Raw genomic sequence first — 19,592 nt, 5'->3', positions numbered from 1 at the left:
AAACATATTAAATGGTAAGTCATAATCCTTTCCTATCGAAGTTCTTCTATCAGTTATATTACGATTTAAAGCAATTGTATTAATCCTTTCTTGTTTATCTGCATCTGATAAATTTTCAGAGCTTTGTATCTTCACTAGCACCTGCACCAAAATCTCTGCCTTTTCAATACTACTAATTGCCATTTTCCCATTTTGACATAACACTGGTAATTCATATTTTCTTTTTACATTTACATTTACATTTACATTTATTCATTTAGCAGACGCTTTTATCCAAAGCGACTTACAATTGGGGATGCAACAAGTGATTCGTCCTAAGGAGGCAGGTCAACCTAGGAAGGGAGCAAAATTTTTATACCACTCATTCTTTTAATCATTCCCCATATATCTGATAATTGAGTCTCTCTACCTATAGTATTGCAGTAATTCTTCCAATAAACTCGTTTAGCTGTTCTTATGTTTTTCCGAACTATTTCTTGTGCCCTTTTATACTCAATTAATGTATCCAATGAATGACGTTTTTTTTTTAATTTTCTAAAAGCCTTATTCCTATTTTTAATAGCTTTACTACAATTTTCATTCCACCAAGGAACACTTTTTCTCCTTTGACCCTCTACACTTCTTGGAATAGTTTCCTCTGCTGACTGTATAATTAATGACACCAACTTTTCATTGAACTCATTCACCTCAGTTATAGGATTTTTAAAAAGCTCTTCATATTTAATTTTATTAAGTATCTGAAATTTATTCCAGTCTGCTTTATTAAAATTCCATTTTGATATTTTCTTTAACTCATCTTGATATACTTCTATTCCAACTTTAATCATTATTGGATAATGATCACTACCAATTAAAGTTCTATTTAGAACCTCCCATTTCGCGATACTTGCTATCTCCCTTGATGTTAGAGTTAAATCAACTACACTTTCTTTATTTTGAGAACTGTTATATCTAGTTCCTCTTCCATCATTATACACACTAATTTTTTCTCATCTATAAATTCTTCTATACTTGCACCATTTCTATCTGTGCAGTTACTACCCCATAATGTACTGTGTGCATTAAAATCACCACACCATATCATTTTATCCTGTATTAATCCACCAACATTGCTCAGTTTATCATAATATAACCTTTCACATGGGTTATAATAATTAATAATTGTAATATCATCTTGTCCTACCCAAATCTTCACCATTAGTGACTCTTGCTCTTTTCCTATATTAATTACATTATATTTAATTTCATTCTGTAATAAAATTGCTACACCACCACCTATTTTGTCTTTCCTGTCATTCCTTATGTCATTATACCCATTTATGACAAAATCCCATTCTGGCTTTAACCATGTTTCTTGTATGCATATGACATGAGGTTTATCCTGTAAATTTGATATGAACTGTTTAAATTCCTGACCATTGGCAACCAAACTTCTTGCATTCCATTGCAGTATATTTAATGTACTGCAAAATCTCCATCCCATGCTTGAGAACTAGTGGTTCCCCCACCTAACATTCTTTCCACTGTTTCTTTTCCCAGACCTTTGATTCCGAGATATTTCTCGGCTGATCTCACTATTATCTTGATCTTCTCAGTCTTCTTCTCAGTCTGCGCTGTACAATTAATCACATCAACAATTAATAAAATAAAGTCATTTTTTCCCACTATCAGTGTATCTTCCTTAATCATGGCACATCCAGAACATGAATTTATCATGTTACCCTCTGTAACTTTTTCCTTTGGCCTCTCTACTTCACCAGGTACTCTTCTCACTGCTTCAGCATATGAAATCCCTTGTGCAGTTTTCACTCTCTGGACTTCTGCTGCTTTCTTACTGACTTCACATCCACGATATGCTGAGCTGTGCTCCCCTCCACAATTGCAACACTTTAATTTAGCTCCTTCGTCACATTTTCCATACTCATGTTCACCTGCACACCTTCCACATCTTTGTTTGCCCCTACACACTGCCGCTACATGCCCATACTTTTGACACTTGAAGCATCTCAGAGGCGGAGGAACATATGGCCTGAGTTCATAACTCATAAATCCAATGTATACTCTTGATGGTAGCCTTTCACTGTCAATTTTTAGCATAACTGCTAAACTATCACATTTCTCCCCATTACTTGTTGTTTTCAAACGTCTAGCCTCTACTACATTGACTCCAACTACATTCACTGTAAAAAATTTGCTGTAGTTCTGCAGCTGGTTGCCAGTAACTTACTGTAGATTTTTAATTTATGTTATTTACTGGCAACAGTTTGTTCAAAGTTAAATGAACATTAAACATTAACAAGTCTTTGTCTTTACAGAATAAAACTATAAAATAACAACCTACTGCAAAGCATTCTGGGAACCAGAAACCTTCATCAACCTTTTTCTGTTTTTTTCCTTCAGATTTTGGTTCCCAGAATGCTTTGAGTGATGAGTGGATGGGTGGTATATGCACTGTAAAAAGTGTTCACCAGATTCAACTTAAAAACCTAAGTTCAGCAGCTGCCTTAAGATTTTAAATTAAATCAGCTTAAACCTACAAGTCATTTTAACTTTTTACAACCAAAATGAGTTGACATAACTTGTGAGTTTAAATTACTTAAGTTGATTTAACTTAAAATCTTAAGGCAGCTGCTAAACTTAAGTTTTTAAGTTGAAACTGGTGAAAACTTTTTACAGTGTGGGAATAATCCAATGAACAAAGGTTTTATGATGATAAAAGGAGCAGAATTGACTGTATAGTCAAAGATGCATATGTCTCAATGCTCAGACTTCATCGGCAGAACACAAAGCCAACAAGTAGTGTTACACTGAACTGATTCACAACAACAGTCTTATGAGTGATCTGATTCACGCATACTGTATTACAAGTTTTCTAAAATGTTAGATGTTTAAATATGCAAATGAGGCATTATTTATTGAAATATGCGCTAATTTGCATACATTTGTAGAACAAAAATCTAAACACTGGATGAAGCCAGTTTCAAAATTCTTGTTTATTTATTTATTTTTTTTTTTTGACATCAGAGGCAAAAGTTTTTACAGAGGGGGTTTTGGGTATCTCATTTTGTCACGCCATAATTCAGATAAAAAAAAAAAAAAAAAAAAAACAGAACAGACAGGAAACACAATTTATTTTATTTTTTTTTTTAAACCATTTTTGGGGGAATAAAATGTCTAAAATCAAGCAAATTATATATGAACAAATACCTACGTAAAAACCTTAAGGATATAGACAGGAATAAAAATGTCAAGTTTGGTGCGTGTAAGCGCTACTGAAGTGGAGATTTATGGCTCAGTGTAGGAGAAAAAACTCATTTTGAGAAAACATAGGCATTGTAATCTAAAAATTGTAATTGAAATCTATTGACACAAATAGATAAAGTGCTATAAAAGAAACACTTAACAGTGTTTTTCTGATGTTTTCTTTCCACTAGTCTAAAAAAATACTTTATGAAAAACCAAAAAGCCCTAAATCTCAAATTTGATAGGTGCATGAAACAAACAAACAAACAAACAAACAAACAAACAAACAAACAGCGTTTTTGCCTGCAGTGTCTCCCCTTAATAGTTTGTGCAACATGAGCATACACAGGTTTTGCTCATAAAACACTTTGCTTCATAGTACAGTAATTACATATTTGTATTAACATCCAGTAATTCTGATTACAGTTTTTCTCAATTGCTTAAACACATTTCTTGAAATTATGCCTCTTATTTGCGAAACTCTAAACACAAATCCACAACTCCTAACTCAATTCCCCAAACTTCTTATATTGAGGTCAAAATGAAGCTCTCTACTCAAAACAACACAATCTTGCTGAAAAACCAAACTTTGCTCTCAGACATGACACACAAATCCTCAAAAACACACACACACTACAACACAGTTTTACACACTGATGAGATAAATTCAAAACAATACAACCAAAACAATCCAAATAAAAAACTTTTCACATGATGAAAACAACAAATCTATGCCTTTGCAAGTGTTTTATTCCTTAATTTAATGTACTGTAGAGTACAGTACAAAACAGCAAACAACAACAAAATATAATTTTTCTGCCCAGAATCCTGTCTTTGGTCTGGGACAGGCCAAAGAACCTCTTCAGCATCACAGGCTAAATTAGCCCTGGCCAGGCAGCAGGGGTCAAATCCTCTTGCATGCCTGATCCAACCCTGGCACTCATCAACTAAAATATAGGAGACTGCTTGTTTTCTCGCCCTTGCCCTCCCTCTGTCTCTACCACGTTGTCGTTGTCATCCACCTTCTTCTCCTCCTCTTCCTCTTTCACCTCCTACTCTTCCTCTTCAAAATTACACATTACTGTATGTGGGATACTGATTGAAAAAGATAGGATTCACAGTTACACTTGTACTGTACTAGTGGTCTGAGAAAAAAAAAATGCATTACAGTGTCATTGTGAAACAGCAAAGAAAAAGAAATATGGGCACAAAGGTAAAAATAAAAATTAGAAAGTCTACTGTCAGATTTTGTAACTCCTGCGTTGTCCTCTGTCTATATACAGTATGCTTTCCAATTGAAGGTTCAAGAGATGTACCTTTGAGCTATTTCAGAGAACTGCTTTATCATTGGTTGATATACATTATCTTCATTAGTGAAAGTCAAGATTCACTTGAATAATTCATGGCAAATTTACAAAAAGTCTAATAGAAATGTGTAGAATATATGATTGACAGTTTATAACAACTAGATCAAAAATTTTGCATTTAGGTAATGATCATACGATGAGCTAATGACTTGATGTTTTGAGGGGTCAAACTATTGCACAGAGAACTATATCATACATTTTGAGCAACATGACAATAGCAACTGATAATGTGGGAAACCGCAGACAAATGTATCTAATCAGTTGTATGAATGTACCAAAGCAATCACAACTTGATCAGAAGAATGAGAAGCTTTTTATGATGTGCACAAGAGACTAGATGATGTGGATGTTGAACAAGTAGTTTTGACAATTTCATTTCTGATCTGAGAAATGCACCAAAGTGACTGAGAAAAACTGTAAGCTGACTTTGGCTTCTTTTAGGTTCTGATTGGTGTGTGCTAAATTTTGACTCCTAGTGTTTCCAGTTGGGTAATTGTGTGCTAATTGAGCTCAAACTTCACAGATTGAGTGAACAATGTTGAATGCTTGTGCTTTCTAAATGACCACATGGTGTAAGCACTGAGAAATGTAGGGGTTTGTGTGTAGAGTTTTGCAGTAACAGTTCACCAAATATAACTCATGTGTCAAAGCAGGGAATAGTGTTTATTGTTTAGGGAAATGGGTGTGCTTTTTCAAAAATGGCGTTATAGTTTTGAAATTTTAGTTCAAAAGACTGGTTATAGTGTTTTAGCAATTGAGAAAAACTGTAATTTGAGTAATACATAAAAACTTTCTCTTACAGCATTTTGGGGGCTTGCTCTTTGCTTTTGCGCTGACGCTTGCATTTTTTCCTGTTTATTTTCTTTGCATTGGCTCTGCAACACACTGTAAAAGCTGAAACAACCAAATGCAATATTGGCACTTAGCAGGACGGATATACAAAAAAAGCAGCACAACCTCTGTCTAATTAAAGGACTAACATCTTACATTACTTAAATGTACTCATAAATCAAACTAAATGTACTGTAAGCAATTGCAGTTTTTAAAAACATGCAATCCTGTCATGTGATATTTCTTCAAATTGCCTCAAAAAGAAATTATGATCAATAATACCAATAAATAGTTAATATTTCCACACACATTTCATAAAGACAAGGAGTAAATATGTTCCAGTTGCACTCCAGTTGTGCCAGGGTACAATTAAAACACTTATCCTTAATGCAATATAATATCCAAATCAACCCATTTTAAAAAAGATCAAATAATTTAAAATTTGTCATTTTATCCCCCCAAAAAAGTTGTTTCTCTTCAATTTATTAACTCTTCGGATTACACATTACATCACAATTTGCTATACATGACATCATATGGCATTAAGGCTCACAAAATCCAGTGATAATGTATTAATGCAACCTCTGAGCAGCATTAAACAGTCTGTGTAAAGACACTTAAATACCACTAAACGCTCCTGTGCCACCTTTGCAGTGTGAATTTGGCGCAAGAGTTAAACAGCTTCTTTATCTCTTCCAATCCTCTTTATCTCTTCCAGCGGCCCTACTATCAGTCATACTCAGCTGACCATTTTCATAAACTGCGTAATAACCTTAACCCTTGTGCGACCTTATGGACATTTTTGTCTATTTCAGTTTTGTTTTTTGTTTTAAGTGTGCCTGTGTTAATGCCAACTGCATACATCTTGGCTCATGTGTGTATTTTTATTGAAATTGTAATATTTTACCCTCATTTAATTCAAAAAATCTATTTTACCCTCCGTACAAAAAATACTCACACTCAGGACCTTAAGGACAAAAATGTCCACATTGAAACCCATTAAAACAGCATTTTTTTTTTAACCCAGGGCCATTTGACTATAAAATGATGCAATATTTGCTAATAGGCATTCATTCTATCTGCAAGGCTTCAAATTTTACATTTTTACCATTTTTTACTAGATTGTGCCATTTTTTCAAATTTGGTATATAAAAGAAATACTCGCTTTTTTGTGTTTTCTGCGTATGCATGTTACAGTCTATTATAGAGTCAATTAGAACAATAATGCAGCTATGGGTATGTTGGTAAGGATGTCAGAGTGTGGTTTGCATGTGTTTACTGAAAATGTTATGGGTGTAATTAGTTTGAAAGAAATGATATTGTACTGGCAATCAAAAATCCCACTCCATGTATATGAGTCACACCCTTGGCAGGGTCATAGGGCCATGTGAAAGCTGTGAATCAGGTCAAAGAAAGTTATTGAGCTTTGAGGATTTTTCTTTTTCACCCAAACACACATTTTAATCCTTGATTGCTCTTTTTCATTTGTTATTGTTTTTGTACTGAGATAAAAGGTGAGCTTGAATTTGATGTAGAAGTTCAGAAGCCCCTAAACACATTGTTGTTGTTTTCACCACAAAAAATGCTGATTGTTTAGTCTGGTAGATTTTATACAAAGTTTGAGTGTTCGCACAGCCAAACAGGTGTTCGCAAAGCAAAACCTATATACAGTACAGACCAAAAGTTTGGACACACCTTCTCATTCAAATGTGTTAAAACTTTTGGCCTGTACTGTATATTTTTCTGTTTATTGAAGTTTTTACTCTACATTTGTGCAGTTTTCAGTGGGTTAGTGATATTTTTTAAATATATATCAATTGATAAATAAATATTTTTTAAATGGATTTTATACAAAAACTGCTTTTTTATGTAAAAATCATTGTATAAAAGACCCACATTTCTAACTTTAATACATGGGGATAACATGGATAATTTCACATGGTTTAGTGTAAGATTTTTGCCCATTTTTTGGAAAATCCAGTTTTAAAAGTAAAACGAACAACTACAAATAACTTTAACCAGTAGGTGGCTGCAGAGCTCCACTATTTGCTCTTTGCTATTTGACCACCTGAAAGATATTTCACAAGATTTTTTCATTTGAATTCATATCTACAGTACAGACCAAAAGTTTGGACAAAACTGTGTGTCCAAACTTTTGGTCTGTACTGTATATTTGTTGCTTGAGAGCTTGGTCATGTCATTTCTTGCAAGATGAAGAGACGTTACTCAGCAGAGGAAGCTCTGGAGCTAGTGTTGCCCACTGACAGCGAGCATTATGTAAAGAAACCAGCTTTTCAAATGCACTACAATTCTGAAAATGAATGAATGTTTGGTAATTATGAATAGAAGAGATGCTGATAAAAAAACAAACAAAAACAGTCAGTAAAAGTGGAAAAAAAAAAAAAATAATATATAACATTTCTATGGCAGTTTTTTGACATTGTCTTTTTTGTCCATTATGGACCTAAATGTTAGTTGTTGTTTTTGTTTTTTTTTGTTTGTTTGTTTTTTTAAATCTGACACTACATAAAAATTATAAATGCCTCAAAATGAATGTTGTTGTTCTTCACTGACACACCCAAGAAGCTAATAAGCTTCATTTTTTCATAAAAAAAACCCCACACCTGTGGCATTATGTAAACAAACCAGCATTTGAAGGGTTAAAATTCTGAAAATTAATGAATGTTCGGTATCTATGGATAGAACAGACGCTGGTTAAAAATCGACATCAGTGAAAGTGGAAAAAAATATTAATAAATCATATTTTCATGACAGTTTTTGGACATTTTTGTCCATTTTGCATCTATGTGTAACATAGGAACGCACAAGGGTTAAACGACACCACCTTATAAAATAAGTCCATTTTACAACAGACTAAAGATCACAAACACAAACGTTTTACACTCAAGCTATTCAATGTTGAATGAAAGTGGCGAAACAAGTCTCTCCGACTTCTTTAGAAATATTTGTTTTAGAAAGCCGTATGTCCTTAATTTAGTCTGTATTTAACACAATAGAAGAGGAAATTACTGTGCATGCGTTGAACAAAAACCACGGGACAGATGTGATGCACATCAAGTCTTAACATGACTCAACTGTCCCTCAGTTTCAATTCACAGTCTAATCTACCCAAATAAATTAATCATCCAGTGACGAAAACACAACACACACAATGTTCCACTAAAACTGTATGTCCTTACTTAACCATTTCGCTGTTTTATGTCTCTTATTTACCTCCGTTGCTCCGTGATTCCGTCAGTTCATCCATTTGCGAGCGTCATCTGCTTTTGCTTGAGCCGCACTTCAAAATAAACTTCTTTCTTTTTTGGCAAATCTCACTTACCAGCATTTTTGCCATCAAAATAAAAGTCTCTAGAGGACCAATCACTTAAATACGGTGCCCGCCAGGGGACACCTTCGGTTCACTTATGTTTGTCGTGGCCACGACATAATATCACGTTCCCACGAGTTAATATGACTTTCCCACAAATTAATATCTCGTGGCCACGACAAACATAAGTGAACCGAAGGTGTCCCCTGGCGGGCACCGTAGTTATGCCTCTTTAGGATGAATCGTTTGTTGTATTCCCCAATTGTGAGTCACTTTGGATAAAATCATCTGCTAAATTAATAAATGTAAATCTAAGTCCCTTGGTTCATAGAAATTTGCTCTGATCCAGTTGACTGTGTATATAGTCCCCAAATGAATGTCCTTCTCTGTATTCCATTTAATTAAGTGCATAACTGTGAAAAATACGTTATACAAATGCAACATTATAAAAAGTATTACTTGATGGTTTAATTACCTTTTATAATCTATAAGCCCAGAGTTCAGTGCTTTTTCATGGTACACAGCAAAAAGCCCAGTGTTAAATGAACACTCGCATGTCTGCAAACTTATTTTCATAAACTAAAACCAAAAATAAGACGAAAATAAAAACAAAAATATATAAAAAAATATTTAAATAAATTAAAACTAAAATGAAACCAACAACAGTTATCGAACAAGCAGTGCAACAGAATAATGATCAGAACGTGCTTCCCTTTCTGTAAACAACACAACATGTTTGCCTACGTCTTGTGAACAATCTGCTAGGCTATTTTAAACAAATGTGTATAAACTACACACTTATAATTCTTCATAAATGAAAATAACATTTAAATATGCCTTTACTGTTAAATGTCATTGTCTCTGCAGTGTACTGTATACAATGCCCTTTATAGAAGAGGACACCTCAAAAATGGATATTATTATAACATATATGTAACAATGGTCCATGAGAGTAGCTGTCCTGCAGAGTTCAGTTCCAATCATAAACAAATACACCCGACAACCTAATCAGTGTCTGGAGAATTACCAAAGTTACAGGCAGGTGAGTTTTTGTCTTTTTTCAGGGTTGGAGCTCAAATCTGAAGAATAGTGGCTCTCCGGGTTCAATGTTGTCTACCCCTAGTCTAGTTTGCCCTGTGTTTGTTTTTTTTCTTTGTCAGATCTTGTCAGTGTTACAGTGATTGTTCTGTGTATTGTTATTCTGAGTTTTTTTAAAACTGTTTTCAATTATATCCAGTTATTTTCCTTTGTTTCTTTTTTATTCTTCAACCCCTCTACAGGCAGATGTCATGCAGCGTCAGATATTCCATGCACTCAGCTTGACAGGAAACCCTCCTCATATCTCAGAGATATACTCAGTAGAACTGAGAGAATTAATCAAACAAATGCTCAGCCGTGACGCTAAAGATAGACCTTCAGCTGAAGAGATTCTAGCAAAACCATTCCTGAATGATGCAGTGAAGAGAAACAGGAGAATTCCAAAGGCACTGCTACAGAGTGCCGTTAGGTCTATCAACACCTTTGACAAGGCCTACAACAATCACTTTAAAGACATTGGGGTTTTAGTTAGTGAGTGGGGAAGAATAACAGATTCGATGGAGTCTGCACATTTCAGCTCCACAGCGGGGAGTCTGTCAGGATCTGTTATTGGAGCAGCTGGAGGAATCACTGCATTAGTTGGTTTAATTTTGGCACCATTCTCTCTCGGTTCATCTCTGATTATTACTGGTGTTGGTGTTGGAGTTGGAGTTGCAGGTGGAGTAACAGGTGCTGTATCCACCTTTACTAATACCGTACAACAAAAGTCATTCAGAGAGAGCCTTGAACAAATTCAGCAAAAGTATACATCTGTAAGTGAACCAATTCTCACACCATTGAATACATTGAGAATGGTACTGAGAAAAATCACAAAGTTCAATGATTTTTCTGGCAACTCAGCTTTGGACAATGTACAAATATCATGCAATTTAGACACAAGAAATGTTTTTTTGTGCAACACAACTCATGAATTTAGGTCTGTTGGCAAATGTTAGCAGAGTTACTCAAACTGCAAGAGTAGGACGAGTAGTAGCAGAAGCGGTCTCAGGTGTGTTAAGTGGACTCTTGGTCTTACTTGATGTCGCCCTTCATAGTGATGGATTCTGTGGACATTCACCAGATGAGACAGGGAAAAGTAGATGATCCAGAAAAGGTCAAATCCAGTGTGCTCAAATCCATTGCAGAGATGAGGAGAACACATCAAGAGCTTTGCAATGTCCAGAGGGAAATACAGACAACAAGAGAGGAACTAAATGTATTTATAGTATTGGTCGAGGAAGAAAGGGAATTAGACAATGATTAAAATAGTTTAACACCTTAGCATTCCTGTCAAAACGTTCAGTGGGTGGAACATTGGAGTGCTAAGGGGTTAAACATATAGGTATGCTTGCATTCAGGAAATACATTTATTATACACAAATGTTTTTTATTACGTAGAAGTGTAGGTTTGTTTAACAATTAGCTTTTACTGTGTTTTTTTTTTTTTTTTTTTTTTTAAGTACATATTCACGAGTTCACCCTTACATCTAATCTGCTTGAGCGAGTAATAAGCATATTTTGGCGTGCTGTCCTGCGGAAGGGTTCCGGGCCCGGAATACAGGGAAAATACAGAGAAATATTCTTCTTACTTACAGATTGATGTGTTATTAATACACTTTACCAAGGTAATCATATTTTAATACATGTTCATATTCTTAAATGTTTGTGTTAATCATGAAAAAAAACAAAAAAAAACTAATTATGGTTTAATAATAATCTGTCACTTATTTGCTATATCTAACTGGCCTTAAATGTAAAATGGAGGTTTACAATATAATAAACAGCTATATATATATTGTGGTTTTTTTTTTTTTTCTGTTTTGGTTTCGTTTTCACTTTGTTTGCTCTGTTTCTGATGGTCTTTGTTTATAAATTAGTTCCCTTTGTTACTCATTAGATGTCTAATTTGTTGCTATGGTTAATTATCCATTGATTATCAGATTATATTCACCTTGTATGTATATCCCTCTGTTTCAGTTCAAGGTGGTTGGTTAACATCGAGTCTGGATTACTGTTATCTAGGGATGTGCTAAACAAGGCTTCTGAAGCAGTGAGGCATCCAAGTGGGTGTTGCTGTGCAGAGTGTTTTTTTTTTCCTTCCTGCAGCATTCTGTCCAGCACCTGCCAGCTCCTGCAGAAATATATTTTATCTTTTCCTTCCTCCGTCCGCATCACTATGTTAAAGCCCACATAAAAGTAGTCTATAGATTTTTATATTTACAATGAATGACATTTAGATAAAATTGCAGTGTCTCCTAGCCTCAACACCCCAGCATAAATGCTTCCAGTAAAATATTTGTTATTAAAACACCAACAGTCACAAACCACCTATTTTAAACAGAAAAGCAAGCATGGCCGCTGCATGAATGGTTTGGCATGGCCGAATGTGAGCGAAGAGCTCTCCCTTTATAATCACTAAAAAGCGGACATCTCAGTTCATAACGATTTCAGAAAAACGTCTCTAGGTTACGTATGTAACCCTAGTTCCCTGAGAAGGGAACGAGACACCGCGTCCCCTAGGGGTCGCTATTGGGGAACGCTGCAGCGTGACTCGTGTCTGAAGAATGCATAGAAAAACTCCATGAAATGGCCGGCGACAGCGTATGACGTCACTGCGGCGCGCACGTCGCTGCTGGTGCGTCACTACCGGGCGACACAGTATAAAGAGTCGCCGAAGTAAACATACACCCGCTTCACTGTCTGAAGCTTCTCGTCCGAGGCATGGTAAGAAGCGTAGGGGACGCGGTGTCTCGTTCCCTTCTCAGGGAACTAGGGTTACATACGTAACCTAGAGATGTTCCCTTCCGAGGGAACTCTCACCGCGTCCCCTAGGGGTCGCTATTGGGGAACGGTATACCAACGTCTCCATGCTGAGGGGAGTGCATAGTAGCGAGCACTAAGTGTAAATTCTGTGAGGAATTATCCCTATAGACCATTTCAAGCGCTATTCGGCGGCTTAAGGAAGTGACGTCGTTGGTCCCAGGAAGTTTCCGGTTAATGATCCAGCGCATTGAAAACAATGGCGAGAAGCGCTTTATGAACAGTGGGATTGCGGTCAAATATATACAATCCTCCTGTTTAAATGTGTAATTTAAAATTAGATTCTTGTCGTTCGGTGGTTGTGTGCTTCCCCTGGGCCGGAACTAACATTATGAGACGCGTTTTACGGTATATTTCCGAGAAACGCACCCGATTTGCGGCAGTGAAGGAGAAGGCTGGATAACAACAAGCAACTCTAGGATATTACAGCGCACATTTCGATTCAGGCAAGTAAATGTCGTTTTTAATTAATCTGATTATATGTATATCTTTACGTTAACTCTTCAAGTATGATGCCGTATAATTTAAAGTAGCATTTTGTCATTGTTTACATATGCAGCTTGCATTTTGATTCGTGTGTAACGTTAGTGAAAAAAGGCAAGTTTTTTATTTCTGTTTTATTGCTAAGTGTTATGTGGGCTATAACTAAGTTCATATTAGTCGTCTAGTTATCTTGTCAGTTGACAAAAGCAGTGAGTAACATGAAAGTAAACTTGAACGTGGTATTGTGTAACAGTTATCAGCAGTAGTTAACAAAAGGTAATGTTAATGGTGAACATTTTTTCCATCACATAAGCTTTGGTAATGTTAATTCCAACATATACTGACATATTAAGCAATAATAGCATTATTTTTTTTTTTTAATATTGTGCATTATATTAAATAATTGTTTTTCTACTTTTATCCTTAGGAGAGCCATCATCTGTAGACACCCAAGGACATCTGATCATCCTGCAGTGACAAACTACATCTGATCATATGAACACCCAGATGTGTTTGAGAACTTGAGTGTAGTATTCACTAATTTAGTGTAGTACTTAAAGCTACTGATGACCAGGCCAGATACAGACTGCTGCTTTTGACATTTGTTCCCCCTTTGTACTCCATTTCATTTCAAATGTTGTTTCAGTTGTTGTTGTTTCATTTGTTGAAGCATTTATGTTCATACAAATATTTACATATCAATACATGTGTTGGAAATAAAAACAGTTGAAAGTGAGAGAATGTTCTTTGTTTATATACAGTACTGTTCAAAAGTTTGGACAACGTATTTCTTTATGTTTTTGAAAAAAGTATTTCATGTTCATTAACATGATTTATTATTTAAATGATTTTTTGTTATAAAAAATGTTATGCATATATATATATATATATATATATATATATATATATATATATATATATGTGGGTGTGTACAGTAAATACGTGCATAAAAACATTTATGAATGCTGTATGTAGTGTGTTTGTGCGGGCATTTATATACAGGTTAATGCAAAACACGGTAGCCTGCATCGAATTGCGTTCGTCTTGTTTATTTGTGATCACATGATGACTCGGAGCATTCATACCCTCTTCTTGCACTGTTCCACAGCAACAAACATGACCAAACCAAACACATTTTGAAATGAATTCAATACGTAATAACAGCATCGAGCGCTTAGTTTAATAGCATACATTTAGTGTTGTACTGAAACAATATGTATTGTGAAAAGTAATATTCTAATGAAAACAAATATTTAAACAGAAATACAGACTGACCACGCAATGCAAGTGAATTAATCACGAACAACCTCTCCGGATATCTTAGGAACAAAACATGAAGTAAGTTGCACTGTCTTTCTTCAGACTGATGGCATCCATTGTACGAATAAATGTTCGCCACATTTCCGTTCTCATCCATGTGATATGCTTTTAGCAATCTCCCATGTACACGCACGCAGCATCGATTAGATAATGAGCAGCTTTTTAACTTAACTGTAGCGTTTTCGCTAGATTTTAAAAGAATGTGCTCGCATTGTCAGATCGGAGAAATAGCGCTACCGGAAATGCTTCAGGACCGGACATGCGCAGTAGGGCTCCAACGCGCTTGTTATTGTTTACGTCCTTGAAATGGTCTATAGGACGAGGTGACAGCTGTCAGAACGTAACCTCCCCGGCCAAAGCCTGAACTGTTACTCACTTACCTGAATGGGTCAAAAGACCCAGAGCACAGCTCAGGTTGGAATCGGAGATTCCTTCGGAGGAACGGCTAAGTTAATACTTAGACTTAACTAGAACAGGAACTGCCAGTACTACTGAGTCTAGTTCCCTCAGTGAACTGACTCAGAAATAGCGACTAACAGGCCTGTCCCAGGACAGAGACCATTCTAGCAGGGGTTATCCTCAGATAACGCACCCTGGATAACAGATGGTCAGGAGATATCTGAGGTGATATCGAGTGAAGTTGGGCCCAGGGAGACCGGGGTTTTAAACCAACTCAAAAAATGGGAACGAGTACCGCGTAACCCATACCGTATAGGATTTTAGAAAGAACCCAAAAACTTGGTGGGAACTTACCACTTATGTGGATTTTAGGAAGTGCACAAAGATTCCGTGCGCACTTACCACTATTGTGGATTTCAGAAAGTGCCCAGGGTTTAGCGTGGGACACTTATCATATTAAAGCTCCATATTTGTCATAGGATGACAAGAATTAAAATAGGGGAGGAACCCTCCCTGTTTAGAGAGGGGAGCAATGCTACACCCCAATCAGGACAGACAGTCCGCAAACTGTTAGTCAACTGATGAAATCATGGAGCTACTGACCATCATGATAGTGGACGCAGACAGCGGACAGACCCCTAACCCCGACTTGCAGGGAGGAACATCCGTCCTTAAAAAGGGCAATGCTCTGAAGGGACCCTTTAGTGTAAAGGGGAGCATACTAGACCCAGTCCACATGGATGCCTACTAGGAGAAGGTGGTGCTCAGAAATTACCCTTCCTCGGAAGGGGAGCATACTCATCCCACTAGGAGCCGTGCTCTAAAACGGGACCCTTGCGAAGGGGAGCGAACGTGCTCAAATCAGGACCTTGAGAAAGATAGAGGTTATTTCTTCCTTAGCCAAGGGAGAAAAATTCACCATGCGGCAGTGGCGCTGCTTTGAGGGAACCCTAAAAGGTGAGCTGCCAACAGCCTGAAGAGGCTTCAATCGTAGGAGCCTTCGCTTCTAGCATGTTAAGGGTAGGTTTCAAACCCTGAGAAACAGGGAGAAATGCCAACACCCGCCAGAAGGTGGTGCTCTAGTAGGACCCTTTCCGCAGAAAGGGGAGCAGCCAAGGTCATTTCAAGGTCCTGAAAAAGGGGGGAACTCCTAGTTAGTCATAAAGCCTGAAGGGGAGGTGACACTCGACCCGGAAGTCAGGCGCAGACAGGCTCCTAACCCTGATTAACAGAGAGGAAAACCTGCCTGCCAGGAGGCAGCGCTCGGATTTCACCCTTCCTCAGAAGGGGAGCTTACTCCTCCTGCCAGGAGCAGTGCTCGAGAGGAACCCTTTTCTCAAAAGGGGAGCAATCATACCTGACTCAGGAAGCCTGATGACAGATTCTACCCGAACAAAGGGGAATTTGTCCACACGACAGTGGTGCTACTAACGAACCTTGAATTAAGGTGAGCTGCTGTCGTTGAAGAGCTCTGAGAGGACCCTTTCCGCGGAAAGGGGAGCTACTAAAGTTACTTCAAGTTCCTGAGAAGGGAGCTCCTGGATAGTCATGGTGACAGACTCCTAACCCTGAAGGTCAGGGAGGAACGCCCGTCCCAACGAGGGGCGCTCATTGGGGACCCTTTCCTCGGAAAGGGGAGAGCCCAGCTCGTGCGTGAGGCCTGAAGAGTGAGAATCAGCCTGGACAAGAAGGACAGGCCCCTAACCCAGATGAACCGGGAGGAGAACCTGGCTCTGTCAGCGGGAAAAAGTACTCTAAATAAACCCCTTCCACAGAAAGGGGAGTACTACCTCGGTTGAATCGACCCTGCCCTAGGGCTAACAGGGGGATCGACAGACCCCAGTCTAGGTGGACTTATGTTCCTGTCTCAACGGGACATAAATCCCCCGGAGCAGGAACTTATGAGGATAGACTCCTAACCCTAAAGGCCAGGGAGGAACGCCCATCCCGCCGAGGGGGCGCTCGTTAGGGGGACCCTTCCCTTGGGAAGGGGAGAGCCCAGCTCGTGTGTGAGCCTGAAGAGTGAGAATCAGCCTGGACAAGAGGGACAGGCTCCTAACCCAGATGGACCGGGGAGAAAACCTGGCTTGTCAGCGAGAAGCGGTACTCTGAATAAACCCTTTCCGCGGAAAGGGGAGTACTACTTTAGTTACTGGAGAACTGAGAAATTGCTCCTTGGAGACAAAACTCAGGAGGTGCTGGAAAGAACCTTCGGCTGATAAGATCACTTCACAGGATCTAAAGTCCACAGAGAGAGTCTGGAAGAGGGATTCTCAGAAAAAGGCCTGCAAAGGACAAATGTTAAACATGCCAAGGGCAATCCTAAGAAAGAAACTTAGGGAGCTTACCTTGAAGAGGACATAAGTCCTATGTCTAACATATGCTGAGAGGGTGGTTTACCGCACGACCTGTGGCGTGGATAGGACGAACACTGCCGTAACCATAACCCGTAGGATCAGAGGGGGAGCATCCGCCGTGAACTCGTCGTGTTTTTCTCTGAGAAGCAAAAACACAACACACAGGCCTGAGACAGTATTAAGTTCTTTTTCTTTATTAAAAGAAAAATATGGATCGTACTCACCCATGAGTGACCTGCATTTAACTCAAACTTAAACAAAACCTGTTTAAGGAGTTAAAATCCAGACCATCGTAATGGAGGTTCTTATGCTTTTTTTTTTTTTTTAGGACATAAGAACCGCTGTGTGCAGGGAGCTCATGTTGTAGGGCTCGGACCTGGGCCTTCATGGAGTGAAGGACTCAAAAGGCAGTGATCTACCTAGCCCAAGTCACATAAATCCAGAAAGGCCAATGAGCCTGGGAAAACTAACAGATCAGTGAAAGACCTCCAGTTAGTTCTCCTGAAAACAGCCCAAACCAGCAGAGTGGGCTGTCTATTTAAACCCTAGCAGGTTTCCACAGATATCTGTATGTGTAGGAAGGACTACCTGAGGTAAAAACTGACTGAAAGTCTCCAGCCCTAAAGTAGGAAGAATTAGCATACAGCTAGCCTCAGACAGCTGTAGTTAATAAGACTGTTCTGCCATGATCTGCATAATCATGGTCGAACTAGTCTAGGAAATCTCCCCCTTTATATGTACACATATACGCATACATAACATGCATATGTATATACATATACATGCACACACATATTTATGGCAGTAAATTAACTCCACAATCGCGACGCGCAGCACATATTCGGCTCCCGCGGGAGCTAAACAAACTCCGCCCAGACGCCAAATTCCCTCGGGAATAAAACAAGCAAGGAGCCGCTGGCGACGCCGCGAATGCGTCTGTTAATGCCGCGAGAGGCAAACACACTCATGCAAAATGAGGAACAGAGAAACTCACCTCCCTCTTTTGCGTACTGCGTTTTCGCGATAAGCCCGTTAGTCCCTCGGGAGCTGAACGAGCTGTAATTTACCACACCCACATAGCAGAGAGTCGTAGCAAGTGGGTATGAGAGCGTGCCTCTCGTTACAAACAAGCAATGAATGCACCGATCGCATTCTACTCTCTCTTGCTTGCGTTCTCCCCTCACAGCTCGGGCGGTGTGAAAGTGCGGGTATCAGATTACCACACACGTCACAAGGAGGCCTCCGGTGAGAGAATATGCACTCCTAGACAAAGAGAAAGTTGAAGACAGCGAAGAGGGTGTATGTTTACTTCGGCGACTCTTTATACTGTGTCGCCCGGTATTGACGCACCAGCAGCGACGTGCGCGCCGCAGTGACGTCATACGCTGTCGCCGGCCATTTCATGGAGTTTTTCTATGCATTCTTCAGACACGTGTCACGCTGCAGCGTTCCCCAATAGCGACCCCTAGGGGACGCGGTGAGAGTTCCCTCGGAAGGGAACCTCTGTTATAATAATACTATGAACATATACACAATCAGTGTCAGCCCTACCTATTAAAGGGGTCATCAGATGGCCATTTTCCACAAGTTCGTATGATTTTTTAGAGTCTTAATGAAAAGTCTATAATATACTTTGGTTAAAAATTCTCAATAGTAGTTTTGAAAAAAATCACCCTTTTACATGCAAATGAGCTCTGCTCGCCCCGCCCCTCTCTTCCATGGAATGATGAGCCATGATGTTTACTTTAGCCGCATTTAGCTGCGTTTACCACTGGGTGGATTTTTCTCATTGTAGGGTGGTTGTGTACACAAACTGCCAACACACATTAATGTTCAAACAACATGTAAAAGTGAGTTTTGCATCCAGTGACCCCTTTAAGTAAATTAGTTGAAACGCTTTTCAATAGTCATCACTGTGCAGAAAACAACAGTGAATGTCACAATAAAATGTTTGAAAAATATGCATTCAGTTGATCAATAGCTTCCTCTTGGTTAATTTGTGTTAAGATACCCCCAATTGTTGCAGAAACATTATATTACATGGTATAATCATGGTCAGTGCAGACATTTACTTAAACTACTTTCTCAATGACTAGTCTAACAAGTCATCCAACTCAGAGAAGCAGATCTAATAAAATGTGTATAAAACATCTTTAATAAAATAAATGAAATTAAATGTGTAGAACTATGTCTAGTAAAACACTTCTGAGAAAATAACTAACTAATAAATAAATGATATAAAAACTGATCATGTCCGGGCAGTCATGGCCTAATAGAGTCAGATTTATAACCTGAAGACACCGAACCTCCAACTGCTCCCCGGGCGCCACAGTGATATGGCTGCCCACTGCTCTGGGTGTGTGT

General features: G+C 38.3%; 1 protein-coding gene and 1 pseudogene across 1 annotated transcript in view; one reads left to right on the top strand and one right to left on the bottom strand.

Annotated features, from left to right (window-relative positions):
* LOC141331450 (uncharacterized) overlaps nt 1-8,729 on the bottom strand; it is a 36,882-nt gene extending 28,153 nt beyond the window's left edge. Inside the window, exon 1 of the mRNA XM_073836500.1 lies at nt 8,676-8,729. Within this exon, the coding sequence (XP_073692601.1) occupies nt 8,676-8,709 (34 nt within the window). The 5' untranslated portion in view covers nt 8,710-8,729. The remainder of the gene's footprint in view (nt 1-8,675) is intronic.
* A 989-nt stretch (nt 8,730-9,718) lies between these two features.
* LOC141331729 (uncharacterized) lies at nt 9,719-11,131 on the top strand (annotated as a pseudogene).
* Nucleotides 11,132-19,592: the final 8,461 nt, after the last annotated feature.

The sequence above is a fragment of the Garra rufa genome, chromosome 3, assembly GCF_049309525.1.
Source record: "Garra rufa chromosome 3, GarRuf1.0, whole genome shotgun sequence".
In the NCBI taxonomy this organism is placed as follows: domain Eukaryota; kingdom Metazoa; phylum Chordata; class Actinopteri; order Cypriniformes; family Cyprinidae; genus Garra; species Garra rufa.
This window is presented reverse-complemented; position numbering and strand designations above follow the sequence as displayed.